At 35.9% G+C, this 24,245-nt stretch overlaps 1 protein-coding gene across 5 annotated transcripts in view; it reads right to left on the bottom strand.

The window, feature by feature from the left end:
- Cnksr2 (connector enhancer of kinase suppressor of Ras 2) overlaps positions 1–20,178 on the bottom strand; it is a 224,482-nt gene extending 204,304 nt beyond the window's left edge. For 2 of the 5 annotated variants that reach the window (XM_057758961.1, XM_057758965.1), the window contains exon 1: positions 19,604–20,177. In XM_057758961.1, the coding sequence (XP_057614944.1) occupies positions 19,604–19,667 (64 nt within the window). In that variant the 5' untranslated portion in view covers positions 19,668–20,177. Of the gene's footprint in view, positions 1–19,603 lie in introns of all 5 variants that reach the window. The other 3 variants (XM_057758963.1, XM_057758966.1, XM_057758962.1) reach the window with 2 other exon arrangements.
- Positions 20,179–24,245: the final 4,067 nt, after the last annotated feature.

Raw genomic sequence — 24,245 nt, 5'->3', positions numbered from 1 at the left:
AACAAGGATTGTATTATAAAAAGAAACACACATTAATTTTAGGTGCAGTATATTATTACTTATAATTGAAATGAAAATTTAGTAAAGTAAATTAGTTATAATAGATTACACAGTACAGCAAACAACTGATTCTGCTCTAATTAAACACAAGAAAGTACTGTGTGTTTAGAAATATGCTTAATCCTGTAACACTGAACTATGTAACACCCAGCTGTAAAGCTTTAGAAAATGAGATTTAAAATCATTGGGCCATAAAACACAGATTTCAGAAGACCACTTGGAAAAGTTTGCATCAGCAGTTACTAGCATCTTCACTATCTATAAATGGGGTTTGGAATTAGAATTTTACATTTGATGATGTTAAAATCTAAAACAATTCTTTATGAGGGTAGTATTCTATGAGTAGGATCATTGCCTGTGCTTCAAAATTATGCTGGAGTTGAACTGGAAGCTTCTTCCCTGCTGGCTGGCCTTTCATGGTGCCAGAAAGTAGGTTACTGGGAAAGAAAAGTCATCAACAATCTTACCCAACAGTGAATCCTGTGAGTTATAATAATGACTTACCAAGTAAGACATGTCATGAAATGCAGCAATGGCATAGTTGATAGTAACATACTATGGACTGTATCTGGGGGCAGGTCCAAAGTAAGGAACTCATAACTAGTTCTGTAAGTCTCATTATGAGCCCATGACTGAGGAAGTAATAGACCATTAAGATGAGCCTACTACTGATATGGGATTCCCTTCTGTACACTGTGAATATGTTGTATTATCATTGGTTAATAAAGAAACTGCTTTGGCCTGTGGCAGGGCAGAATAGAGATAGGCAGGAAAACTAAACTGAAAGATGGGAGAAAGAAGTCAGAGAGATGCCATGTAGCTGCCAAATAAGACAGATGCCCCAGAACCTTACTGATAAACCTCGAACCTTGTGGTAAGATAAGATAAATAGATTAATAGAAAGGGGTTAATATAAGATGTATGAGTTACTTAATAAGAAGCCTAAGCTATTGGTCAAGCAATGTTGTAATTAATACAGTTTCTGTGTGATTATTTTGGGTCTGGGCAGCTGGGAAATGAACGAGAAGCCTCCTACTACATATTACTATTGCTTTACTAAATAGTCATGTTATCAAACTGCTTTATAAATATTCATATTTACACCTATAGATAAGGTCTGAACTCTGCCTTCATTACAAATACTTCTTACTATATCCAACTGTGGTTACTGCAGAAACCTCTAAGTAACTAAAATGTCTAGAATAAGTGATGAGTGCTAAAACATAAATGGGACAGATCTACACTCCCTCCAAAGTTCAATGAATATCATCAAAGAGGGAACAGGCAATAAAAGAGCCAGAGAATGAGGAGACATTCAGCAAAAAAGATGTCTTCTGGACATGAAATTGCCATTGCTCTCATGAAAGTACTACAGTTATGGATTATCTACACAAGACCAGCACACGAATAAGTTCCATCAATATTTTATCATGAGTCATAGGAGGAATCTATAAAACCCCCTCCTTTACTAAGGTACTACTGGTAATGATGTATGTAGTCACTGATATATTGCCTTAACTCCAGCACATAACTTCCAATCATACTTGAGGAAGAAACACTAATTAAATTCAGTGGATTACACACAAAATGAAGACAAGAATGGGGGATTGTTGAAAAGAAGAGTTTCATTGGGAGAGGAAAGGGGATAAGAAAGAAAAAATGAAGAATAAAGACAACCAAAGTTCAAACAGAAAATAATATGTTTCTTAGCTCTGACATCAATAATCAGAGAATTCATTCTTTTTGTTCCTAATGGAGATGTCTTCATCATAATGAAAATATTCATAGAAGATACTATTTTTGAACTCTCCTACATTATAGATTCCTTGTCATACTAATTTCACTACTAGAAAAATAAGAGAGTTTAGACAAGTTCTTTAACTTTTGTAGGTTCAGTTCTTTACATGTACTATAATGGCAATTAACAAGAGATTTTTAAAAGCTATTCCTTGTTCTAGCTTTCTTTAATAGCCTATACAGAGTACAAAGATGTCAGTGTGGTGAGAAACTAAGCAGGGTATTTTCAGAAAATATTAATAAAATATTGTTTGAATTGTATTTAAGAATTTAAGGCCAATTCTTCATATTTTGGTTGTGAGTCTACCCTTTAGCTAATTGCTGGCCTTTAACTAATGGCTGAACCATCTTTCCAGCCCTTTAAGGTACATTCTTATAACAAAGAGGAACAAAACAAAGAGAGTTGGCAAGGAGGTTTACTGGGTAAAGGCATTCACCCCAAGCCAAAGGGCAGGAATTCCATCCCTGGAATACTCATGGTTAAAGGCAAGCATTGACTCCTCCATGTTGTCATCTAACATCCACATAGGTACCTTGGTGTAAGCAAACACACACACACACACACACACACAATAAATAGACAAATGAATAAATGTAACAAAATTTAAAATAATCTTTTTAAAAAGAAAAGAAAAGGGAGAAGTACTTATAATCTAATTCTCAGGAATATCCCAATCATTTGCTAATAGGAAACCCACACTGGTGGAGGGTGATTCAGGTCTACCTTAAACATGAAGACGACACTGCTTTTGTTACACAGAAAATGTTCACGCAATGCTCATTTAGTTTTGTTCTTGGTATTCTATTAGGCATCAGAATATAATTGATATGGAAATGCAAAAGAATCATTATCTCTGGGGGTCATTAAATCAAATGTGGGCATGGATGAGTAAGTTTAGGATCACAGACTTAGAATTTTAAAGAATAGTATATTCATTGTTCAGAATCATTTTATAAGAAAGGAAATCAGAAATCCAAAGTATTTACCATTGTTTATGGCATAAAAATACAGCTTCTCAACCATATGATCTCATGGTTGTTCGCTTTTTTAAATCACTTGCTTTAAACCAGTGGTTCTGAACTTTCCTAATGTTGTGACACTTTAATAAAGTTCCTCATGGTGTGGTGACCTCCAAACATAAAATTGTTTCATTGCTTCTTCATAACTGTAATTGTATTAGTCATGATCCACAGGTTGAGAACCACTGCTTTAAAACTAAACCTAAATACATCAACCATTCCTGCCAAGAAAATCTAAAATATCCTTAAGTTTGAAATAAAGTATAAAATACTGCATACTATCAATTAGAAGCATATCAATATCAAATAGAACAAAAAAATCAAGAGAGCATTGTCTCCCAAATATTTAAAGTCAATACTATTAGACTGACTAAAAGAAGGCTCTTAACTTCTACAGTTAAAATTCCTCTGAATTACATATGTGAATTATATTTATATAATATATGCTAATGTCAAGGAAGAAGAAGCCATTTTACCAAGAAAAACAAAAATGGAAGTCATGCTTAAGGAGAAAAGCAAAACTGCTAGTAATAAAAGAAATTAAATACTAGCATAGGATCTTTAGTAAACTTTCTAACCACCATTTTTGTACAACATGGGAACTAATTTGCTGTCTTAATGTTTCTCAATTGTCCTCCGTCCAAATACCACTTTTAATACATGAATGAGAAAAATTAATTTTTTTACCAGTCATTCTCTCTTGTTTTCAGTGATTCAAGATCAGGAAAAAAATGTTTTTTTTTTCTTAAAATTGACTGTTTTCTATGAAAAGTCAATACGTTGTTATTACTTAAATGGCTAGTGGTCATAAGTGCCATGAAAGTATCATATTTAATGTACTCAGTATTTAATGATTACATGTATATAAAGCTGTGATGATAAAATTCTAATAGTTAATATTCTATCAAAATCAGAAGTAAAATTGCAATGATCATGAAACTTTTAATAAAATAAAACTGGGAAGCACTGAAGAATCTTTCTATGTACGGTCTCCTACTAAGAGGAGGTCTAAATTAATTCTGTAAACTTAACCAATGATGACGATGCCATCAGCATCAATGCCATAGGACCTTTGGATTGAGTTTCTTTGCAGAATCAGTGGGATATAACATTCTATTCATTAGTTGAACTGATTAAATGATCAACTGACTCAAAAAATAATTTGAAGATAACTGTTCCAATAAAACTGTTAGAGAAATAAGTGGGCATGATAAAAATACACTGTATATATTGGTGTGCATAAAATTATTAAAGATTAAATAAAAATATTTAAAATATATTGATTATAAAGATGACAAAAGCTAGTACAAAAAAGGCTTTCCAAAAGAGAGAGCCAACATTCTTTTGAAATCCACCTTGCAGATAAATTTTAAAATCAACATAATTGCTCATGTTACTGAGATTAAGTAAATAACTTGTAAGTTAGAATATATTAAATTCAGTTTTCCTAAAAAACATCTAAAATATTATATTGTAATAAACTATTTTTCCACTGTCAAAATGTTATTCCATTTTTTCCACCAAACTTAGTCATTTTGACTAATTATTCTTCTGAATTATCTATGAAGCATATTTTCATTATTTCCATTTTATCTATAAAAACCAATCATTTCCAGTCACCTACCATGTTCAAATATTTTAAAACTTTTGATATTCAAGCTTTTTTTCTTTTGCAGGTTTCTTTAAATACAAAGCTTACAAAAACCAGAAGATTTCAAACAAAGCAAACTCTCCTTCATTCTTGAGATCATAGTTTAAAAAAACTTTATTCAAAGGCAGAATACTTCACAAAGAAGACATTAATGCATAAATTTAGTGTGGTATTCACAGAGCACAAAGTCCAGAATGTTTAGCAGTAAGCCAGGGGGCAATTCTAGCACATCCATATCAGTTGTCAGTGTCAGCAGAACCGCACGGCACGCTTTTACAGAGAGAGATTATTAACAAAACCATCAACAAGTTCAAATTGTGTTGATTATATTTGAGTTAATAAATTAAGTTATTGGTTGTACTATAACAAGAGCTTGTTTTTTTCTTTAGAATTTTCATATCAGTAAACTAGAAAACAAAGAAATTCTTAGTTAAAATTGCAGGAATTAAGTATTAAAATAGTTATATTTCAAAATATAATATCATTTCTTAGAGATGTGACCACAGGTCTTAAATTCTAATCATCCTCCTAAACCAAATTCAGCAAAACACATTGCACAGATCTATCAAAATGACAATACCATTGTATCCTTGCAGGAAGCAATCAGCAAAAGTCTTTCAGTTTCAGCAACTCTGCCCTGAGTAAATGTGCCACTACTTACACACATACTTATATTTATACAGTTGAAAAGCAATTATTAGACAGCACAACATGTATTTGCTCAAAATTTTCATGCCTTGTTTAACATTCCTGAACAAAAATGTCTGTGGGAAACAAAAACTACAATTAGAATGGGCTTAGTTTTGGTAATTTGCATCCTATCAATTATATTGTTTCCTTTTCTTTTCTTATATATAGTTCCTGACTACCAAAGGGCAATTTAAAAAGTTGATCAGGTAAGATGTTAATTTCAGTAGAATGGTAACCAGACACAGCATTCTTTTGAAAAGAAAAGTACTTTGCAAGCCACTGCAGTATATATTCCTAAGGTTAAAATGTGAGGTTATCACAGAGGTTGGGTTACTGATGATATTTGAAACAAACCTTCATAATGAAAACCTTTATCCCAAGTGATATTTTTCTTTTTTTTTAATTTTATTTTATTTATTTTTTATTTTTTTATTTTTTGATATTTTTCTTTGTAAATATTGAGTATTTATAATTCTAGTGAGATATGTTAAAAACTATTTCTCATGAGACTATCACTTAAAATAACAAAAATTAAAAATATGCTATATTTGATGCTTATTTAAATATTTAAATAAATTTTTAATTTCAATATAGTTTAAGGTTCACAGAGAAGCTGGAAAAATAGTATTGATAGTTTCCAGTTCCTATGTTCCACCCAAATTCTCCTACTAATAGCTCATATCCCTATCGTGCAGATAGAGTTAGTATTGGTGTTTTGTTATTGAACTTCACATTTTTGCCATTGAATTTTTTCCTAATGTGTTATTATCTTCGAGAATAGTATCCAGTATACCATAGTAACAATTTATCCCCATGTCTCTTTAGATTCTTCCAGTCTGTTTCTATTTACTTGGTGTTTGACGATCTTGATAAGGTTGAAGAGTATTAGTCAGATAGTTCTTAAAATATCCTTACATTTGGGTTTTCTAAAGTTTTATTTTTATAGTTAGAATTGGATTATAGGTTTGAGAGAAGAGACCACATATAATTGTCCTCATCATACTTTATCAAGGGTATATGACATAAAGTTGCATATAGATGATAAGTTTGATCACCTGGCTGAGAAAGAAATTGCCAGGCTTCTATAAAATTACATGTTTCCCTCTTCTTACACACTCCTAAGTGGAAACAAGTTATCATCAACAACCACGATCAAGGAGTTCAAATATTAAGTACCAGTACTTTATGGTTAGAATGACATATCAAATGAGCCTGTCCTGTCACTATTTCTCCTAATATTCATACTGATCTACCATCTCATTTTCTGCTTCCTTATACGTATTATACTGAATGATTTCATATCTTCTAATGCTTCTTTTAAATCCAGATATATTCAATATATGTCGGCAAAAAATTAGCAATTTTTTTCCCGTAGTGTGCTAGTTAGCTGTTTTTGTTTGTTTGTTTTTGTTTTGTTAACCTGATACAAACTATTTGTCCGGGAAGAGGAACGTCAATTGAAAACAGGCCTCCATCAGACTGCCTATAGGCTAGTCTCTGGTGAATTTTCTTGATTAATGATTGATGTGGAAGAGCACAGCCCACTGTGAGCAGTACGACTTCTGGGTATGTGCGTCCTGCGAGGTTTAAGAAAGATTAGTGAGCATGAGTTTGGAGATCAAGCCAGTGAGCAGCACTCCTCTGTGGTCTCAGCTCAGTTCTTGCCTCCAGGTTGCCCCTCTGCTTGAGTTCCTGCCCTGCCTTTCCTCAATGATGGCTGTGATGTGGAAGCGAAGACAATCAAACCTTTTCTCCCCATGCTGCTTTTAGCCATGGTTTTTATCATAATAATAGAAAGTAAACTAGGACACATAGTTAAACTGAGTTTCCACATAGAGAAATCCATCTTATTTTATCATAAACATTCTTTTTTATTATAATAGGGCATTATAGTAATTTTCTTGAGATGGAGTCTTACAATGTTATGGAGGCTGATTTCAAACTCCTGAACTGAAGCAATCCTTCTGCCTCAGTCTTCTAAATAGCTAAGAATACAGATACATACCACTATACCAAGATTCCATTGTACTGATTTTTTAAATTAAAATCATGTAAGTATGGGACACCTCCTATGACTATTATTTCAGGATATATATATATATATATATATATATATATATATATATATACAAACACACACACACACACACACACACATATATATATATATATAAAATGTGTTATGTAAAAAGTGTTGGGTCCAAAAAATCTGATATGGGGGAAAGAATAAGGTAGATAATAATGTGTTTATGTACTTGAAAGCTAAATAAAGAAAATATCTTTAGAGAATTGTAACATTTATGAAACTATAAACTTGGCTAATTAATCACTGACTAAAAATTAAGGATGCCAACGTAGGCACACCTTTAATCCCGACACTTGGGAGGCAGGTGGATCTCTGTGAGCTTGAGGCCAGACTGATCTACAGAGTGAGTTCCACGACAGCCAGAGCTACACAGAGAAACCGAGTCTCAGAAAAACAAAACAAACAAACAAAAACAAATTAAGAAATAAATTTCCCTGTTATTTCATTATATTTATATTCTCTCTTTCTCTCTCTGTATGTGTATCTGCATGTCTATGTGTGTGTATGCATGTCCACTAGTTTTCAGTATAAATAAAATAATTTTCTGACAAAATAGCCTCATCTCAAAGTAACAAACATAAGAAACCACTGCATTTAAATATAAATCAGAAATATACAAAAATTAATTTAGATAGAGATCTACAATATTATTGCATTCAGGTCTTCCTCTTACCAGAATTCTTTTAAATATAGATATCAACAACTATATTATGAAAAGTGATGAACTGACTGAAAAGAATCATAAAAATAATGTATACTGTAGGAGGAAAAAATATGTGCTTTTTATATCAAGTGGACAAGGCCAAATAAACTTCAAAACAATTGTCAGAGTATTGTGATTATTTCATTAACAACAGAGAGATTTGAAATTAATTATTCCCAATATAACAAGTTAAGTTTTGTTTCTTTTTTGCTTTGCTTTTTCATTTGTTTTTTTTGAGACAAAATCTCTCTGTGTAGTCTTGGTTGTCCTGGAACTCACTCTGTGAACCAAGCTAGCCTCGAACTTATGGGGATCCACCTGCCCTTACCGCTTGAGTGCGCTACCACTGTCTGGCTAATTTAAGTGTTTTTCACTTGTTTAAAAATTCTATTCTAAAATTATCTGAATTCTATTAATGAAAAAAAATGGAGAAATACAAAGCATCATCTTGTTTTAACTCTGAAAAAATTCTACTTAGGTTGCCTCAGACATATCAGAATACACGTTTAATACATATATAAAATTATATGCAAATTATATGCATTACTTTAAATAAACTACACCTTTAAAAACATACCTAATAAATATATACTATACCTTTCATTAGCATTTTATAGGTAATTCATTGGTCAAACACCTATCTCATCTTGATCACTTCAAATTTTATTTATTTCATGATTTTTGATTACATTAAATTTTCTTTAGTGTTTAAATTACTTTACTGATTCACTAAACCATCACATACCATAATTTGGATTCTTAATATTTTTCAAAGAAAACAATTTTAAGGAACCAATTAACATCTGGTAGATATGTAAGGGCTTAAGATATATAGAATCACAATAAATAAAATCTTCAAAAAAACACTTTGACCTGGGGAAATTCACGTTGGCAAGCTTGAGAGCAGGTGTCTTTACCCTGCCCTCTACTGGCTCCCTTATCTCATCTTTTAGGATTACTAATAGTAAATGTAAAGTTCCTAAGGCATTTATAGGTTTGGCAAATGAGAACCAAGTTATACTATATAGTGTTTGCAAAATACTTCAAAATATTAAAAAGAATCTGTCAGTCCAAATAAGCTATAATTTGAACTAAAACCACAAGCTAGTTCTAACTATGATATTTGCAGTGTGAAAATGTCTCCTGGAAAATATGATGCTTGAAAACACTATTTTTTCAGGTCAAACAATTTCTTTCCAATTTTGTAGGTATTATGTATGGCTTTTATCGGCAAACACTTTTGTCATGTGTCAAAAGCAATCTTCAACTGAAGTCCAAATAAATGTAACCTCAAGAAACAAGTTTTTAGCACAAACAAACTCAAAGCATTATACCTATAGACAAACTGAAAAGCAAAATTAATCGTACACAGGAGTCTATGTAGCAATTTAACATCCAAATGATAGCATCTGTTCTGATAGCGTAGAGGCAAGTGAGCATGCTTCTCAATAAGAAAGTCTTGAACCACCATCCCAAAGACTGCCACAAAGCTTATCCTGCCACCAATATGGAAGGAACAGAGAGAAAACACCTATCCATGCCATACTATATAGTAGTGGTTCTCAACCTTCCTAACACTGCGACCCTTTAATACAGTTCCTCATGATGTAGTGATCCCCAACCATAAAATTATTTTGTTGCTACTTCATAACTACAATTTTGCTACTGTTATGACTTGTAATGTGAATATCTGATATATAGAATATCTGATATTTGACCCTTTTGAAAGGGTTGTTCAGCCTCAAAGGGGTCACAACCCACAGACTGAGAACCATTGTCATATGGGCTTTATGCCATGTAAAATGTGTTTTTTATTTAAGTTCTAGAAGTATTAAAAGTTAGCAATGGGATTACCGAATTTCTATATTTTGAGCAAAATGAGCTGATATTCTACATTTTGTATTTTGTATGTATTTAATACCGTCATGGCCCATGTTGGAAACTAAAATGCAAATCAATCATGCGAAATTAAAACACAAATTTTCTGCACTGAAAGGAGGAAAAAAATCACAAATATCCAGTACTGTTAAATTTTTTAAAAAATAATGCAAATAGTTGAAGAAAATATACAGTATAAGAAGCAACTTCTACACACACATATAGTACACAAAAAATTTAACAAATAGATTCTTTAAATTAACCATTTAGATTTAAAGCTACTATTTAAAAGCTTTATTAATTATATTATAACCATGCTATTAGAAAGTGAATTTTATGATAATCTTTGCTAAACAATGTGATAAAAGTATGACTCTCCACATTTTCAGTTTGTTTACAAACTGGGAATAAAAAATAAATAAGCTCATTCTGCAAAACCTTATCTATCATTAATTATTAATAAATATTAAGTAATAGTAAACCATATCTCTAGTACTTCCTAATGAGCAGAAATCAAGAAGATTAACAAATCATGATAAAATAAGTAATCTTTTGTTCGCTTAAATATAAATGGAAGAGCTGATGCTACTGCCCCTTAAAATAAATTGCACAATTAAAAAAAGGAAATAAACCAGTAAGATCCAGGATTTCAGCCAGACTTCTGTTGATTTGTAGGTACAACTGGGGAAAACATGCTGTAGACTTGCTTTAAAATAACAGATGTTTAAGAAACAAAATAAAAAGTTCAAGTAAGGAAAAAAATAGGATATTGAAATATTTGAAAAGGCAACTAGTATAATATAATGTCTTCTTATATATCACTGTATCTAAAGACTATACATTTTATCAGACGAGACTAATGTCTAAGAATATTAATGTCAAGTAAATATATAATAGACATGTATAATACTTGACAAATATTTCATATATGTTAATATTAAAGTTTTACTTTACTTAATACAGCTTAGCTTCTGAAAATTTTTAAATTGTGCTAAAATATTCTACAGATGAACATAAAGTCTTCTTAATTTAAATTTTTAATGAATCGATATAAGTATTGGTAAATCTTGAAATTAAATGAAGAAGGTAATGCAAAGTTACATTAGGGTTATTTAAATTAAAATCAACAAAATTAAATATATCTTTAAAGTTTTAAAATTTCTACCATAAAGAATGAATATTTGCTTGTAAGTAAAATCAGGATACAAGTGCAAATCATAATTCTGTAACATTATCTAGGATATTGTGGAGGACTCCAAAGAAACAGTTCACCAAGATACAACAGGATCGATGCAACATATGAACTCACAGAGACTGTGGCAGCACACATGGGGCCTGCACAGGTTCAAGGCAAATGCAGTCCCAGCTCAGAGACAGGGAGGCATACATGATCTCCCATCCCTAATCAGGAAGCAATCTGCAATTGATATCTGCTTGCAAAAGGAAAACATTATTTTCTTCAATGGGGTCTCACTGGGTATATTAATCATACTTAACGGTAGTCCACATGCCCAATACAAATGAATTCATTAGTGTTTTTGTAGACATTTTATGTTGGGGCAATCTTTTTTTTTTTTTTTTGTCTTACTGGTCTTCTGCTTGTACATTATGGTTTCTGATTTTGTGTTTTTATAGGTTTTGCTTTTTGTTGTTTGGGGTATATGTGGGTGTTTCTTGTGCTTTTTACTTTTTTGATTTTTTTTTAAATTCTGGTTTGGTTCTTTGTGTGTTTGTTTGCCTGGTTTTCTAAAGAAAGAGAGAAAAAAGAGCATGGAGCTGGGTGGCTGGGAAGAATCGAGAGATGGGAAAGGATGATCAGAATATAACTTCTTTCAATAAAATGTAAAAAAATCAGCATGGCTATGTTAAGGTCTGAAGATTTCACTTAAGATAACATGCATTACCAACTTTAAACTGAGAGGACAAATACTTTATTAAGAAACTCTCTCGTAGTATTTATTTAGTAGCATGTAACTCTCAAGAAATCTACATGGGGTACATTCATTCAACAAGCTATACTTCATACTGAGTCTTCCATATATATTCTTACAAAATAACCTCCAAAAGCTAGGCAAAACAAACTTATATGTACTTTAAAATATTAAAATTATTTTTATCAAAGAAAAAGGAAAGATATAAAATTACAAAAAAGAATTTTAAAGTATTTTAATTCCTAATAGAAAAATGTAAGTTCCACATTAAAAATAATGATGATAATGTTTCTTTAAAAGGAGGTATTTCTCCAATTATTTACTTAATTAAGTCAATTTTATTTTTGCCATTGGAAAAAATACATTTAACTTTCTTGTATAAGCTTTTATTAAACACTTACATGGAAATTAAAAAGCCCAAGGCTTTCTATCAATACCAATCTCCCATATACTCTCAAATATAAAGTTTTTTCTGAAATATAAATTTGTGAAATAATCAGGATATTTGGATAAAGAAAAATAAATGTTTAGAAAAGGTATTCTATTTTTAAACTAACTTTTTGTTTATATATAGTTGTATATAGTGCTAATATATTTAAATTAGAAAATATTTGTATCATATTTATAATAGCTATGTCATAAGTACCAGTGTCATTCATTAACTCACTAAAATTAATATTTCTTAACAAAACAAGTCTAAACCAAGATTTAGGACTTTGAACTTGGTAAAGCCAACACAACTAATAATATGACTAATACAACCCTACCTTAGTCTGTATTCTGGCATACAGCATGCACACTGGCAACAAAGTATACTTTAAAGCACTATAAGGGACTTTATGTGCATGCATTGTCATTTAGGAAAGCAGATATGCTGATAGACCAGTAATCTGAAAATAAATTGATTTATTCCTTCACTCAACAAATATTTTGTGACTGTATATATTACCACATTCTATTTCATACATTATTACATAAAACATATGGGGTTCCTGTCTTTGTTTAGTAGAGCAGCTAGACGTTAGTTAAATAATCTACAAGAGCTAGTTCCAGGACAGGAACCAAAAAAGCTACGGAGAAACCCTGTCTCGAAAAATCCAAAAAAAAAAAAAAATAATAATCATATGAATTAACGATAAAACAATTGGTAAATTGGACACAGGAGATATAGGCTGCAGAACAGTAACGTACAACTAAAGATTTTTATGAGATTTGTGGAAGATGGCAAGACTTTTCCGATGTGTAGGAGGAAAAGCTTGAGACCTGAAGGAATAATAGACTAAAGGGAAGAAAAGAGGAAAGTATATATAAAGTACAAAGGCCAAGTGGTGGGCAAACCAAAAGGACTGGGGAACCCCAGTGTTGCTGCTGTCTGCTAAGAATCATTCTTAAGGAGTTCATTGTGGCTGTAGGTTTATTGATCACACAAAATTAAGATGCAATAAATATCATGATCTTAAGAGAAAAAGTCAAAAATTTGCCCTTTGTAGTGATAGTTAAAAAAGACAAATACATAGTCCATTAAATTTACCTTTTCTAAAGCCAACTAGCTAGCCCTAGGAGGTCTGAGGGATGCAGATTTAAACATCCTACTGAAAGCTCAAAATTCCTGAAATCATACCAATTTTGCTTTCTGCATCATGGATGTAAAACTCATATTTGTTTTAATTTAAAATAATATTTAAGTTCTGTCAACAAAAATGAGCTATTCAGCTTTTGATCATTTGCCTTTCACAGTCAGAGAAATACCCCATTTCCAAGCACAGACCTATGCTATTCACAAAAATGGGGTTCACTCAGTGAATGTTATACAACAGAATGATTCCACATTAAAAACTATACTTCCTGTTTTCAGACACTAGACAACTATAAAAGTCACGAAAAATTTTAACATTCCAATTTTCCAAATCACTTGCTCTCTATTGCCCTCTTTAAATTACTTTGCTATGCTATCCTTCTATTACTCTTACAGAAACGAACATTGTATCTTTCAAAATAGTCTGGCGTGTCAAGTACTGTAAAGAAGTTGTGCTGAAAGTTAAAAGTTATTAGGAACAAATTAAGACCTAATCCGAGGTTGCACTGCTATAAATGAAAATGATAATTTATCATTGCTTTAAGAACAATATTAATATCCAAAAACCTAGTTTAGTTTCTCACATAAGAATTTGGATCAGTAAAATTCTAAATATCCAACACTATGTTAATGATGTAATTAATCTTCAAAATAACTACTTTAACATTATTTCCAGATTATTCCTCAGAAACAGATTTGAAACAGCTGTACCAATTCAATACACATTCTTTGTGGGCTGAGTTTTGGCAGTCAAAGTTTTATAGTGTGGTTATTTATTTAAACTCAGGACACGATGAGAGTTTTATTGTCTTTCTCATATGCAGATTTGTTCTTGTACTTTTTGTCACCTACTCACACTCCTCCCTCACTGTGCCTCTCCTGCCCACTTTCCCACTTCAACCAGACAAATCCAGATAAACCCTTTCAGTTAACATCCCCTATTGCATCTCCACAATCTCTTGATATGCCTCCTACATTAAGATACATTTCTTTTGGAACACACCTTAATTAAATAGTTCAAATAGTTGCTAAAACCCCATCCTCTCCTTATAGCCCTTCTTGGTTCACAAACCCATCACCTCTTTTAATTGGTGTTTGCATGGATAACACAAACTTTTAAATATTTTCTATGTGTACTGGTTTGTTCCTATCTTTATCCTGAATAGGTTTTTTTTCTTTTTTTTATGACAACATTGTTGTCACTGACAGAGATAATTTCTTTAAAATGGAGACTATTCTTTTAACTCATTAAAACTCTTTCCATGCAGATGTACTCAGTAAATAATACCCAAGGAGCAGATTATAGTCATACAGTTAGTTGCTTTCTTTCTAATCATGACTAAATTTGTGAACGCTAGAAATCAAATGTCAATGACAATATAAATCAAATGTTACTTGTGGACTACACCTATCAGAAGGTAAACGTCTTTTTTTCTTACATAAAATTATAAGAATTCCCATTAGAAAAAAAAAAGCAAAACTGTCAAATCCAAAGCGGATTGCTGTGCCTATCCAATTACCTTGAATTTGAAAAAAAGGATCAATATTTCCAAAGTAATATAACCAATGTGATCAATTCAGTTTACCATCTTTTTCTTACAGCGTGTACAGTTTTGAGTTCTTGCCATAAATGTTTCTAGCTTCTTTCCCTCAATTCAATTTAACTTAAAAGGTTGATAATTTCCTTTATACAATTAAGATGCATTTTAACCTAAGCTCTGATGTTCTATGAGGGGAAAAAAGAATTATTAATTACCTGCCAAAATTTCTGTCTTATCAGATATAGTCTCCTCTATATCACTTCACATTTATACTGAATAGACATCATGCAATCACTACATTTCCCTCTATTATAAGATTACATGCATAACATTAAGCTTGGGTTTTTTAATACCTAAAATAATTTCATTTTCTTTGCTCAAGATGGCTGAGTCATCAGTATAGAAACCAGAAGTCAGGGACTAGTTCTCGAACAAAATGTTTTATTATGATCAAGAAAGAATAGAGCAATTGATTGTAGAAGGTTAAAGACTATCTTAAAATTTTAGATTATTTTGGCAATTATAAATGCTGTGAGATTAAATCCCAGAAATCATAAGAAAAGACCAGCAAAGGGGGCCTTCTGCTTTGCCCTGAAGATGATAGCCATTTTATTTAACCCAGAAAGAGATTAAAGCTCACTAGAAGAACATCATAAAGGGAAATGGTCCTAGAAAATAATTATCTTGGCCATATGGATATTTTCCATTAGTCTCAAAGCTCAAAAAGTTATAAAAGGGAGAGTGGAATTACTTGGTATAAGATGGACAAGGAAATTTAATAATAAAATTAATAAGAGGAACACTGAAGTGTTCAGAGGTTTTTGTTATGTTTTAGCGAGAAAAAAAATAAAGAAAACAGGGACTCATGTAACTATAGATTATGAGGCTTTCTAGGATTGTCAAATAAACAAACAGGAACTGAAAAATAACATTCTAGATTAACAGATTCAACAACAAATTAGAAAGATATTGGTTTATTATGTTGTTTATGACTTTTCTCGGTAACTTGCTTGCCTTTGTTGATGCTGAAAATGTCTGTTTTAAGACTTAATTTGTCAAAACTCTAAGATAATTGAACGTACTTTCCAATTGAAGAAGGTTGGTTTCAAGTGCTAATAAAGGGGACGAATATAAAGATTTTCTCCAACAGCAATTTTATAAACTTAATTTTTAGGTAATGTAAAAGTTTATGAGCTATCACCAAATATCAGGAAGCACTATTAAAATAATCTGGAATAGAAGTCTCCTAAGTAGATCATGACTTGTGCATTTCCTGCAAAAATGACAATGTGCTATATTAAATATTCATTGCCAGCAGAAAACTGACCAGCACTATACTTACAAAGAGTGAATAAGCAACTTACATCTTTGCTAAAAATTAATATATACATTTTATATTGGCATCACCTTCAAATACACTTAAAAATAATAGATCAAAATGAATTGTCACGTTAATGGTCCTTCATAAAACAGTCTGAACACATGCTATGAAAGCTCAATAAAGTTTCCTTCTTTGATGACTTAGATTCTATATAATTTCTATAAATCTATTGGTACTTTTCCCCTGCTTAATAAATAAATAAAGTCCTGGAAAAAATATGAAGTATGTGCCTGACTAAAACAGCATAAGTAGCTATGATTGTGACCAGTTGTTGCCATTATTCAAAAGTCTTACTCAGTTTTTTTTTTTTTTTAAGGGGCTGAGGATTTAGCTCACTTGATGCTTCCCTAACATGAAGAGAGACCTGAGCTTCACCTCAAGCAATGCCTGTAATCCCAGTTTCGGGGCAGTGGAAATTCAAGGTCATGCTTAGGTACAAAGAGTTCAAGACCAGCCTGTGCTATCTGAGATTCTTTTTCAAACAACAACAAAGTATTGCTCATGCTTTAGTACTGGCTTTATAACACTACATAGAAAAAGCATTAAGCAAGGTTTAATGATTTCAAAGCTATAGGCTAAATTAGCAGTTGGCTTTTAAACATTTCTGCAGCTGAGGAAAGTGTGAAAACTATTTTTGTCTTTTGTTAAAGTTTTCTGGTGGAAAAATAGTAGATAAAATTAGCCAAGGTAACAACAGTAGAAGGGGCAAGTTGAGGAAATGCTCATTTCCTTCAACTATTTTTAAAAATATTTTCTGATAGAATCTCAAATTTATACGACTATCACAGAAATTTGAACAATAAGCGGTTTGGTAATTAAAGCAACTGCTCTCCCACCGTCATCCAGTCTTTTGTCATACAAAAGCATGCAAATTCTACCTTTGGTTACCCGTGGCTGGCTCCTACTTTGGCTGGCTCCTACACTTACCTAAGGGTTTTTTCAGGTAGCTGAAAAATATGTCACCAACAAGTACCCAAACAAGTTATTCAATTTAAATATGTAAACTTAAAATTCCAGCAAATAGTCTTTACCAAAGTGCAACGAAACTGCAGTTTGCACTGGAGAGCGTTTGAAAGGACCAGTGTACTGGAAAGCTGATAATGTGTGTCAGATTACATACATCATCTGGTCTGGTGGGCTTGCTTCGGGGGACCTACGAAGGTGGAGAGAAGGGAAAACGCGAGACTGCAACTGGGTGGGAGGTAAAGAAGATGGAGTATGCAGCACTCGGTACAAGCATCATGGCAATTTCTAGAAGGCAGTCCATGGAGGTAATCTGACTCCCATGAAGCCAAGACTCCTTTTCTCTGAATACTGTGGCAGCAACAGACTCAAACTAAACTCACCTTTCAGACAAATTCAAAGAAAGAGTTTTAATTAAGCATTCTTCCTTCCTGTGAATATTCTGTCTTCCATGACTGAGAAACTGAAAAGAGATTTTTTTTTTCTCCTGAGGGGGGAAAGGGGAGAGAAAGGGAGGGAGGGAGAGAGGCAGAGAGGGAGAGAGAGAGAGGAAAGGAGAGAGAGAGAGAGAGAGAGAGAGAGAGAGAGAGGGAGAGAGGGAGGGAGGGAGGGAGGGAGGGAGGGAGAGAGAGAGAGAGAGAGAGAGAGAGAGAGGAGGGAGAGAGAGAATGTGTGTGTGTGTGTGAGAGAGAGGGGGGGGGGAGAGGGAGGGAGAGAGAGAATCTGTGTGTGTGTGTGTGTGTGTGTGTGTGTGTGTGTGTGTTGGGGGTGTTGGGGGTGTTAGTAGGAATCCAGGAAGCTGGAATTTTAATAGGAAATATGGAAAGAAAACAAGCAGCAGAAAAGATGAGCCATTGCTGGACTTTGTCTTAGTCATCTTTATAACCCCCATGACACCCAATGCAGTGCACACAGGGGGCAGTGGATAAATAATGAATTAGGTTTAATTCAATTCACTTGCACTTACACTGTGCTTTGTAGTTACAAAGCATTTTCCCTACATATTAGATGAGAAAACAAAGTAAGTGAGTAGCAGGGCAAATCAGTGAAAAAAGGAAGCAAAACAGATAAAGGGAAATCCAGAAGAATAAGCAAACGTCCGAAAAGGCATGAGGAAAATAAGGGGAGAATTGAGATTCTCCCTATTACTTTCAATACCTTCCATTCTCAAGTACGCAGATCTTAAAAAGTCTGGCTGCTAAGCCAGACTTAGAAAAGGGGCTCCTTCGTCTTTGGAAAGGGCATTTTCAGACATAATGCTTGGAGACTACGTATCTTAAGTTTGTGTGCTCGGGTACCACTTAAAGCATTCTCCAAGCGTGTTCAAGAATCTTTTTTTCCAACCCAGACATCCCTTTCTCAGAGTTCGGTCTGGGGATGGATTGGAGAGATCCCATACAAGCCCCACAACTCAGACAACAGAGGGAGATAGTGAGACGGGAAAGCCCAGAGACTAGAGAAAAAGCCCACATTTGCGACTAGAAGGAGGGTGAAGGTTTGAAACTGGTTGTTAGAAATTGTCGGGGACTGGGGGAGCCTTCAAGATGGAAGAAAGGAGAGAGTACTTGAATGCGCACCACTTTAAACCTGACGTTGAGCCTTTAACAAGAAGCAGCTAGAGGTATAGAGCCTCCGCATACCTCAACCTAGGAAAGCAAAGGACATGCTAGGGTGCGCAGGAGGGAACCTACATGTATCAGCAGGGATGCTGTCCCAAGGGAAGCATGTTTCCCTCACCCCAAAGTAGCGCGCCCCCTTCCCAAATCATCCTCAGCCTAGTCTGGAGAAGGGGGTCCCTAGTTTCCAACCCGAGCGACTGCATCCTGACCCCATTATGCGGGCTTAAAAGTTGCCAGGAGAGTTGGCACTGGGGAAGGCACTTGGCAGGTTGAGACCTAGAAAGGGCCTCAGGTTTCCAGGAACAAAGGGACCAGGGAAGGGGCAATCCTGAGACTAGGTCCCGAGGGCTCCTCCCTTAGCTGGGAAACAAGGGTCGCCGCGTCCTCCCGGCCCGAAGGCGTCTAGGGAAGCGGGAAGTGGCTAAGATGATGCGCCGGGATTCCACCGCCCTGCTTCCAGCTTCAACCAGGTGGCGCCCGCCGCCCGCTCGCTCCCCTCGCCCCTCGCCCCTCGGGCTGAAGACAAAAGGAGACCAGGGTCCCCTAGCCCCTACCAGAGCCCAAGGACCCCCGTCCATTCCCAGGGAGGACCGCTAGCAGTCGGTTGGAAAATCCCAGAAACGGGTTGTGCCCTGGCGGGCGCCCCTCCCTCATACCGGGACCCTGTGCCCCCAGGGTCGCCTCGCCTTCCCCACAGAGGGCATTACCTTTCATCCAGTCCACTACTTGACTCGGAGACCATTTGCTCACCGGTTCCATGATCAGAGCCATGGGTGGCGGGGTCGGTGCCGCGTGGGACGCGGAGCTCGGACAGAAAGCGAAGTCCGCAGCCCGAGGCACTCTCAGGTGGGGTCGGTGGCCGGCCGCAGGCTCCCGGGGTGGCGGCTCGGAGAGAGTGGCTTTTGTGTGGCGGTCCCGAGGCTGGAGCGTCGGAGGCGAGCGAGCGCGGTGGGTGGGAGCGGCGACGGCTGGCCGGGGAAAAGGCGCTGGGGTCGGCTCGGTCCCAGCCCCGGCGGCGGCTGCTACTGCAGCCTCCGCCGCTCAGCCCCGGGTGTGCGTCCCCGCGGGGCTTCAGTTCATGGCTCGAGCCGCCGAGGGTCGCAGCGGCGGGAGAAGGCAGGAGGCGCCGGCGCAGCGCCGCAGCCAACTTGCCCGCTCGCTCGCCTTGGCGCGCGGGAGTGGAGCCCCCAGCACGACGAGCCGCCCGGCGGAAATGACGAGGGGCCTCCTGCCACCCAAAATATCTCTCCGCAGCCCTCGGGTGCGGGGCGCGCGCTCCACGAGCCCCCCGCCCGCTCGCCGCCGCGCGGTCCCGCCCCCAAGCCCGACAGCCGGCGCGCCGGGCGTGAGCGCGTGCGTGTGCCAGCGCGCGCCCGCGGCCGGAGTTCTGCCAGACAGGCGGCCAGGTGCGGGCAGCTCCCGCTCTCGCCTTCCCGCCCCCGGGGCCGCCCTCGGCCAGACCCGCGCCGGGAGGGCGTGTGCGGTGGCGCCTGAGGTGCTGGCGACCCAGGAGGCTCGAGACTGAAGTCGGACTGAGCCTGGGGGTCGTTTAGTCAGTCAGTCAGGTGCGGCGGCAGGGGCATGGCTCCCAGTGGCCTCCCAGGAGACGCGGTATTGCGACGGGCCGCCCCACCAGTTGAACCGACAGCCGAGGTAGTGGAGGAGGGTATGGTAGCTCACCCACCCCTGCCACCGTGGGGAGGAGACGCCGCTGAACTGCTAGGGTGACAATGGGAGCCCCTGGTTTTCCTCGCTGTCGCCTTCGCGGCTGCAGAGTCGGCTCCCGAGGTGACTCCCCTGAACCCGAGAGTCCCTGCGGAAGACCGGGGTGTGGGCTTCGGTAGAAGGGAACTCGGCTCTAGCCAGAAACGCCTAGATGAGGCTAGATGGCCCTGGCTGTCGGATGGATCTCCCCTGGGTGCTAAAAGGGACCTGGGAAGTCAGGGCAGTCAAGTGCAAGCTGCTCCAGGTGATTCTGGAGCCTCCCCCACCCCTACACTTGCCTTTGCCAAGCCTCTGCTTCAGGTTTTCGCCCAACTCCGTTGACACAGGGTCCCGATATCTATTTTACATGATGTCATTTTGTGTTCAGATGTTCTTATATAAGAACTGGAGAGTAATAATGGGATTTAAAGTTAGTGACAAATTGTAAGCATGATGTTCCACATATTGTTTGCTTCAGAAATCTGTGCAGGCTTCTATGCAACATTTAGTAAAATACATTTTGCCTAATGAGGCTTCACTTCAGTGACAATTCTAGAGTGTCTAGGAGCAAACTCTACCACCATTATAGCTTTTTTTCTTGGTATAACTCTTAAAGAGCCACATTGAGTAAACAAGAAACTTCTTCTATTTCTATAATCATTTAAATAATGTCAATAAATCATGCCAGTTCCTACCATAGTCATTTTCTCGAACTCAATTTTATGAAATACAGAATGTCACTTTCTTCACTTGTCGTGAATTGACAGCATCCTCCCAACACTCGTGCGCACACACAAAGAGGTTAAACAGTAGATGATAAAATAATGATGTTTTCATACTACTGATACAGAACAAAAAAAATTTAACCTAAATTTCAAAATATACACAAAATTTTAAAAAGGAGTTTAATTACACAAGTTAATGTTATAAAAATATTACTATTAGTAATAACACAAATTTTATTAAGCAAGGTGCTAAATATTCACTTTCTGTTTTAGTCTAGCCTCATACTAGCTCTATTGTTAGCTACATTTTACAGTTGAGACTTCAGCTGTATATCCAGTTCCTATCCCTTAGATCTATCATCATGTTACATAAATGTTAAATAAATTACTGAATAGTGCCCTAAAAGGTCAAATTTATCTGAGATCATGATGCATGATTGTAACAGCAAGTTCATGCCAGAATCTCAACTTTGAAAGTGAGTGAAAAGGCTTGTATCAGAGTCATAAAATGAGCAATGGTAGTGGATGGGAGGGCCACTGAAGAGCTACTCGATGGATTTCATGAAACTTAACCACAAAGAAGTTGAGACTCACCATGAGTTTTCCTGATCTATACCTAACCAAAAATGGGAAGAACATAGAGCATGACTAAATTTGGTGGCAGCAGCAATTTGCAGGTTGAAAGACTAGGCTTCTGTGACAAGCAACCATACTGTGGATCATATTGCAAGCAAGTGCAAATTAAGGTATCACTTGTCTGGTGAGCACACTATCAAGAGAACTGCCACACACCAGGACTAGTCAGGTAGAGATAGATACATAGATAGGTCGGTAGGTAGATAGATAGATACAGACAGACAGACAGACAGACAGACAGACAGGGATAAATTGATAGAAATTATGTGACAAGGCCACTGTCAAGTAAATAGGAAAGGAAGATTCCAGAGACAGGAAAGAGAATTTTGAGGAAGACCCTATACCAGATTGAAGGAGTGCATAGTCCCCTCCCAATTTATGTTACAGCTAGGCATTTATGTTTTGCTCAATCATGTAAAATAACTGTAAAACTAAATCTAAAAATGAACCAAAATGTGAGTGTAGATTCCTACTGTCTAAGAGACTGCACCAAGGCCTTAAGCATTTCTCTTCACTTCTCCATTTGGTTGCTAAATGAAATATAGCATTTAACTTTGACTTTGACAATATAATCAGCATAAATCATTCCACTTAAACTCTTCAGAACACAATAGGCTTTTCACTTTATGTATTCTTGATTTGGGGAGGGCAGAAAAATAAAAGGATTAAATCATCACTGCTCTTATTCTTTTATTCTTAACTACAAATGACTCAGCCGAATCTGGCATTTTTCTTTCCACAACTGTTCAAACAAACTACCATTTATGTACTCTGCCTGTTACTCAGAATTTAACATCTTCCCCATGCATGTGCATATATTATAGTTCTCTCTTTATAAAAACCTGGGCAACTTAATATTGCCTTCTCTTAGTGAACAATACAGTCTTTAAATATTAAGAGTAAAGTATGTTGTCATAAACATATACAAAAATATAATGAACTAATTGGTATGATGTCACATTTTCTTCAACAGGCTAGATTTAAAAGCCAAACTATGAACCTTTGGGGAAAGCCGCAGATTCTTTTTTAATGGAGGTAGAGTAGAAATGTTAAGTTAATTACTTTAATTGGATATATACTTTTTGAGCTATGTGCAACCATATCAAACAAATCACTTGAAATAACCTTTTTTAATCTACTATTTTTAAAAACGATGTCAGCCCAATTTATGACTCTGGTTGTTAACATTTTGTCACTCTCGATTTCAAAATAAAAATGAAAATCCCTTAACTAAAATTTTAGAGTGTAATGTAGTTTTAATTGGCTTTAGATGAAGAATTTACAAATAATTCTCTATCTGATGTTATTTTTAGGAATTATGTCAGCTAGGAAAGGACTCTTCCACTGGAAGAAGGACTTTTAATCCTTTGTCTCTTTGGAGCTGAAGAGAAAATATAAATGTTTTCCAAATTGTGCTTATAGAGATCGTATTATTACTTACCATTTATTTTGCAAAGATGCTCACTTTGGATTACTGTACAAAATATATTTTAATATTTTTACTTATTTAACATTTGGATAAAATATCTTCTAGTGGATATTTTCAGTTTGCCTAGATTTATTATTTGATATAGCTATATTGATTTCTTGTCTTTTTTGAGACTGGGTCTACATAGCACAGCCTAACCTGAAAGTCACTATGTAGTCCAAGTTGGCCTTGGACTCTTCAACTCTCCTACCTCAGACTCTCAAGTGCTGGGTTTACAGGTATTCGTTACCATGCCCAACTTCTTGCTTTCTTTTATAAGCAATGTTTTCTCATGCTAATTTATCCCTTTTATATTTTACTTTTTAATAACACTGATCACTAAAACATGGAGAGAACAGTTAGAAGAAGCTCATATTTTAAACAAGAGAAAATAACAATCTCCTCCTTTTCCTCAGTTCATCACAGACAGCGCCTTTAATTTCAAAAGCAGGTGTATTATACTTCTGTAAACAGAGACTGTTCATTCGTTCCCAGTCGCCCAAACCCGAATAATCACACAGAAGCTATAATAATTACAACATTGTTTGGCCAACGGCTTAGGCATTTTCTAACTAGCTCTTATATCTTAAACTGACCCATTTCTGTTAATCACCACGAGACTGTGGCCTACAAGGAAGGATTTGGCATCCTCTCCTTCATCAGTTACATGGAGTCTCTTTGACTCTGCCTACTCTCTCTATCTCTTCCAGCTTGTTTATATTCTGTCCTGCTACAGGCTGAAGCAGCTTCTTTATTAAACAATGGTAATAAAACATAGTCATAGCATACAGAAGATAATACCACATCATACTTCAG

The sequence above is a fragment of the Chionomys nivalis genome, chromosome X (assembly GCF_950005125.1).
Source record: "Chionomys nivalis chromosome X, mChiNiv1.1, whole genome shotgun sequence".
Taxonomy (NCBI): Eukaryota; Metazoa; Chordata; class Mammalia; order Rodentia; family Cricetidae; genus Chionomys; species Chionomys nivalis.
Note: the sequence above shows the minus strand (reverse complement) of the source record. Positions and strands in the feature narration are given on the sequence as shown.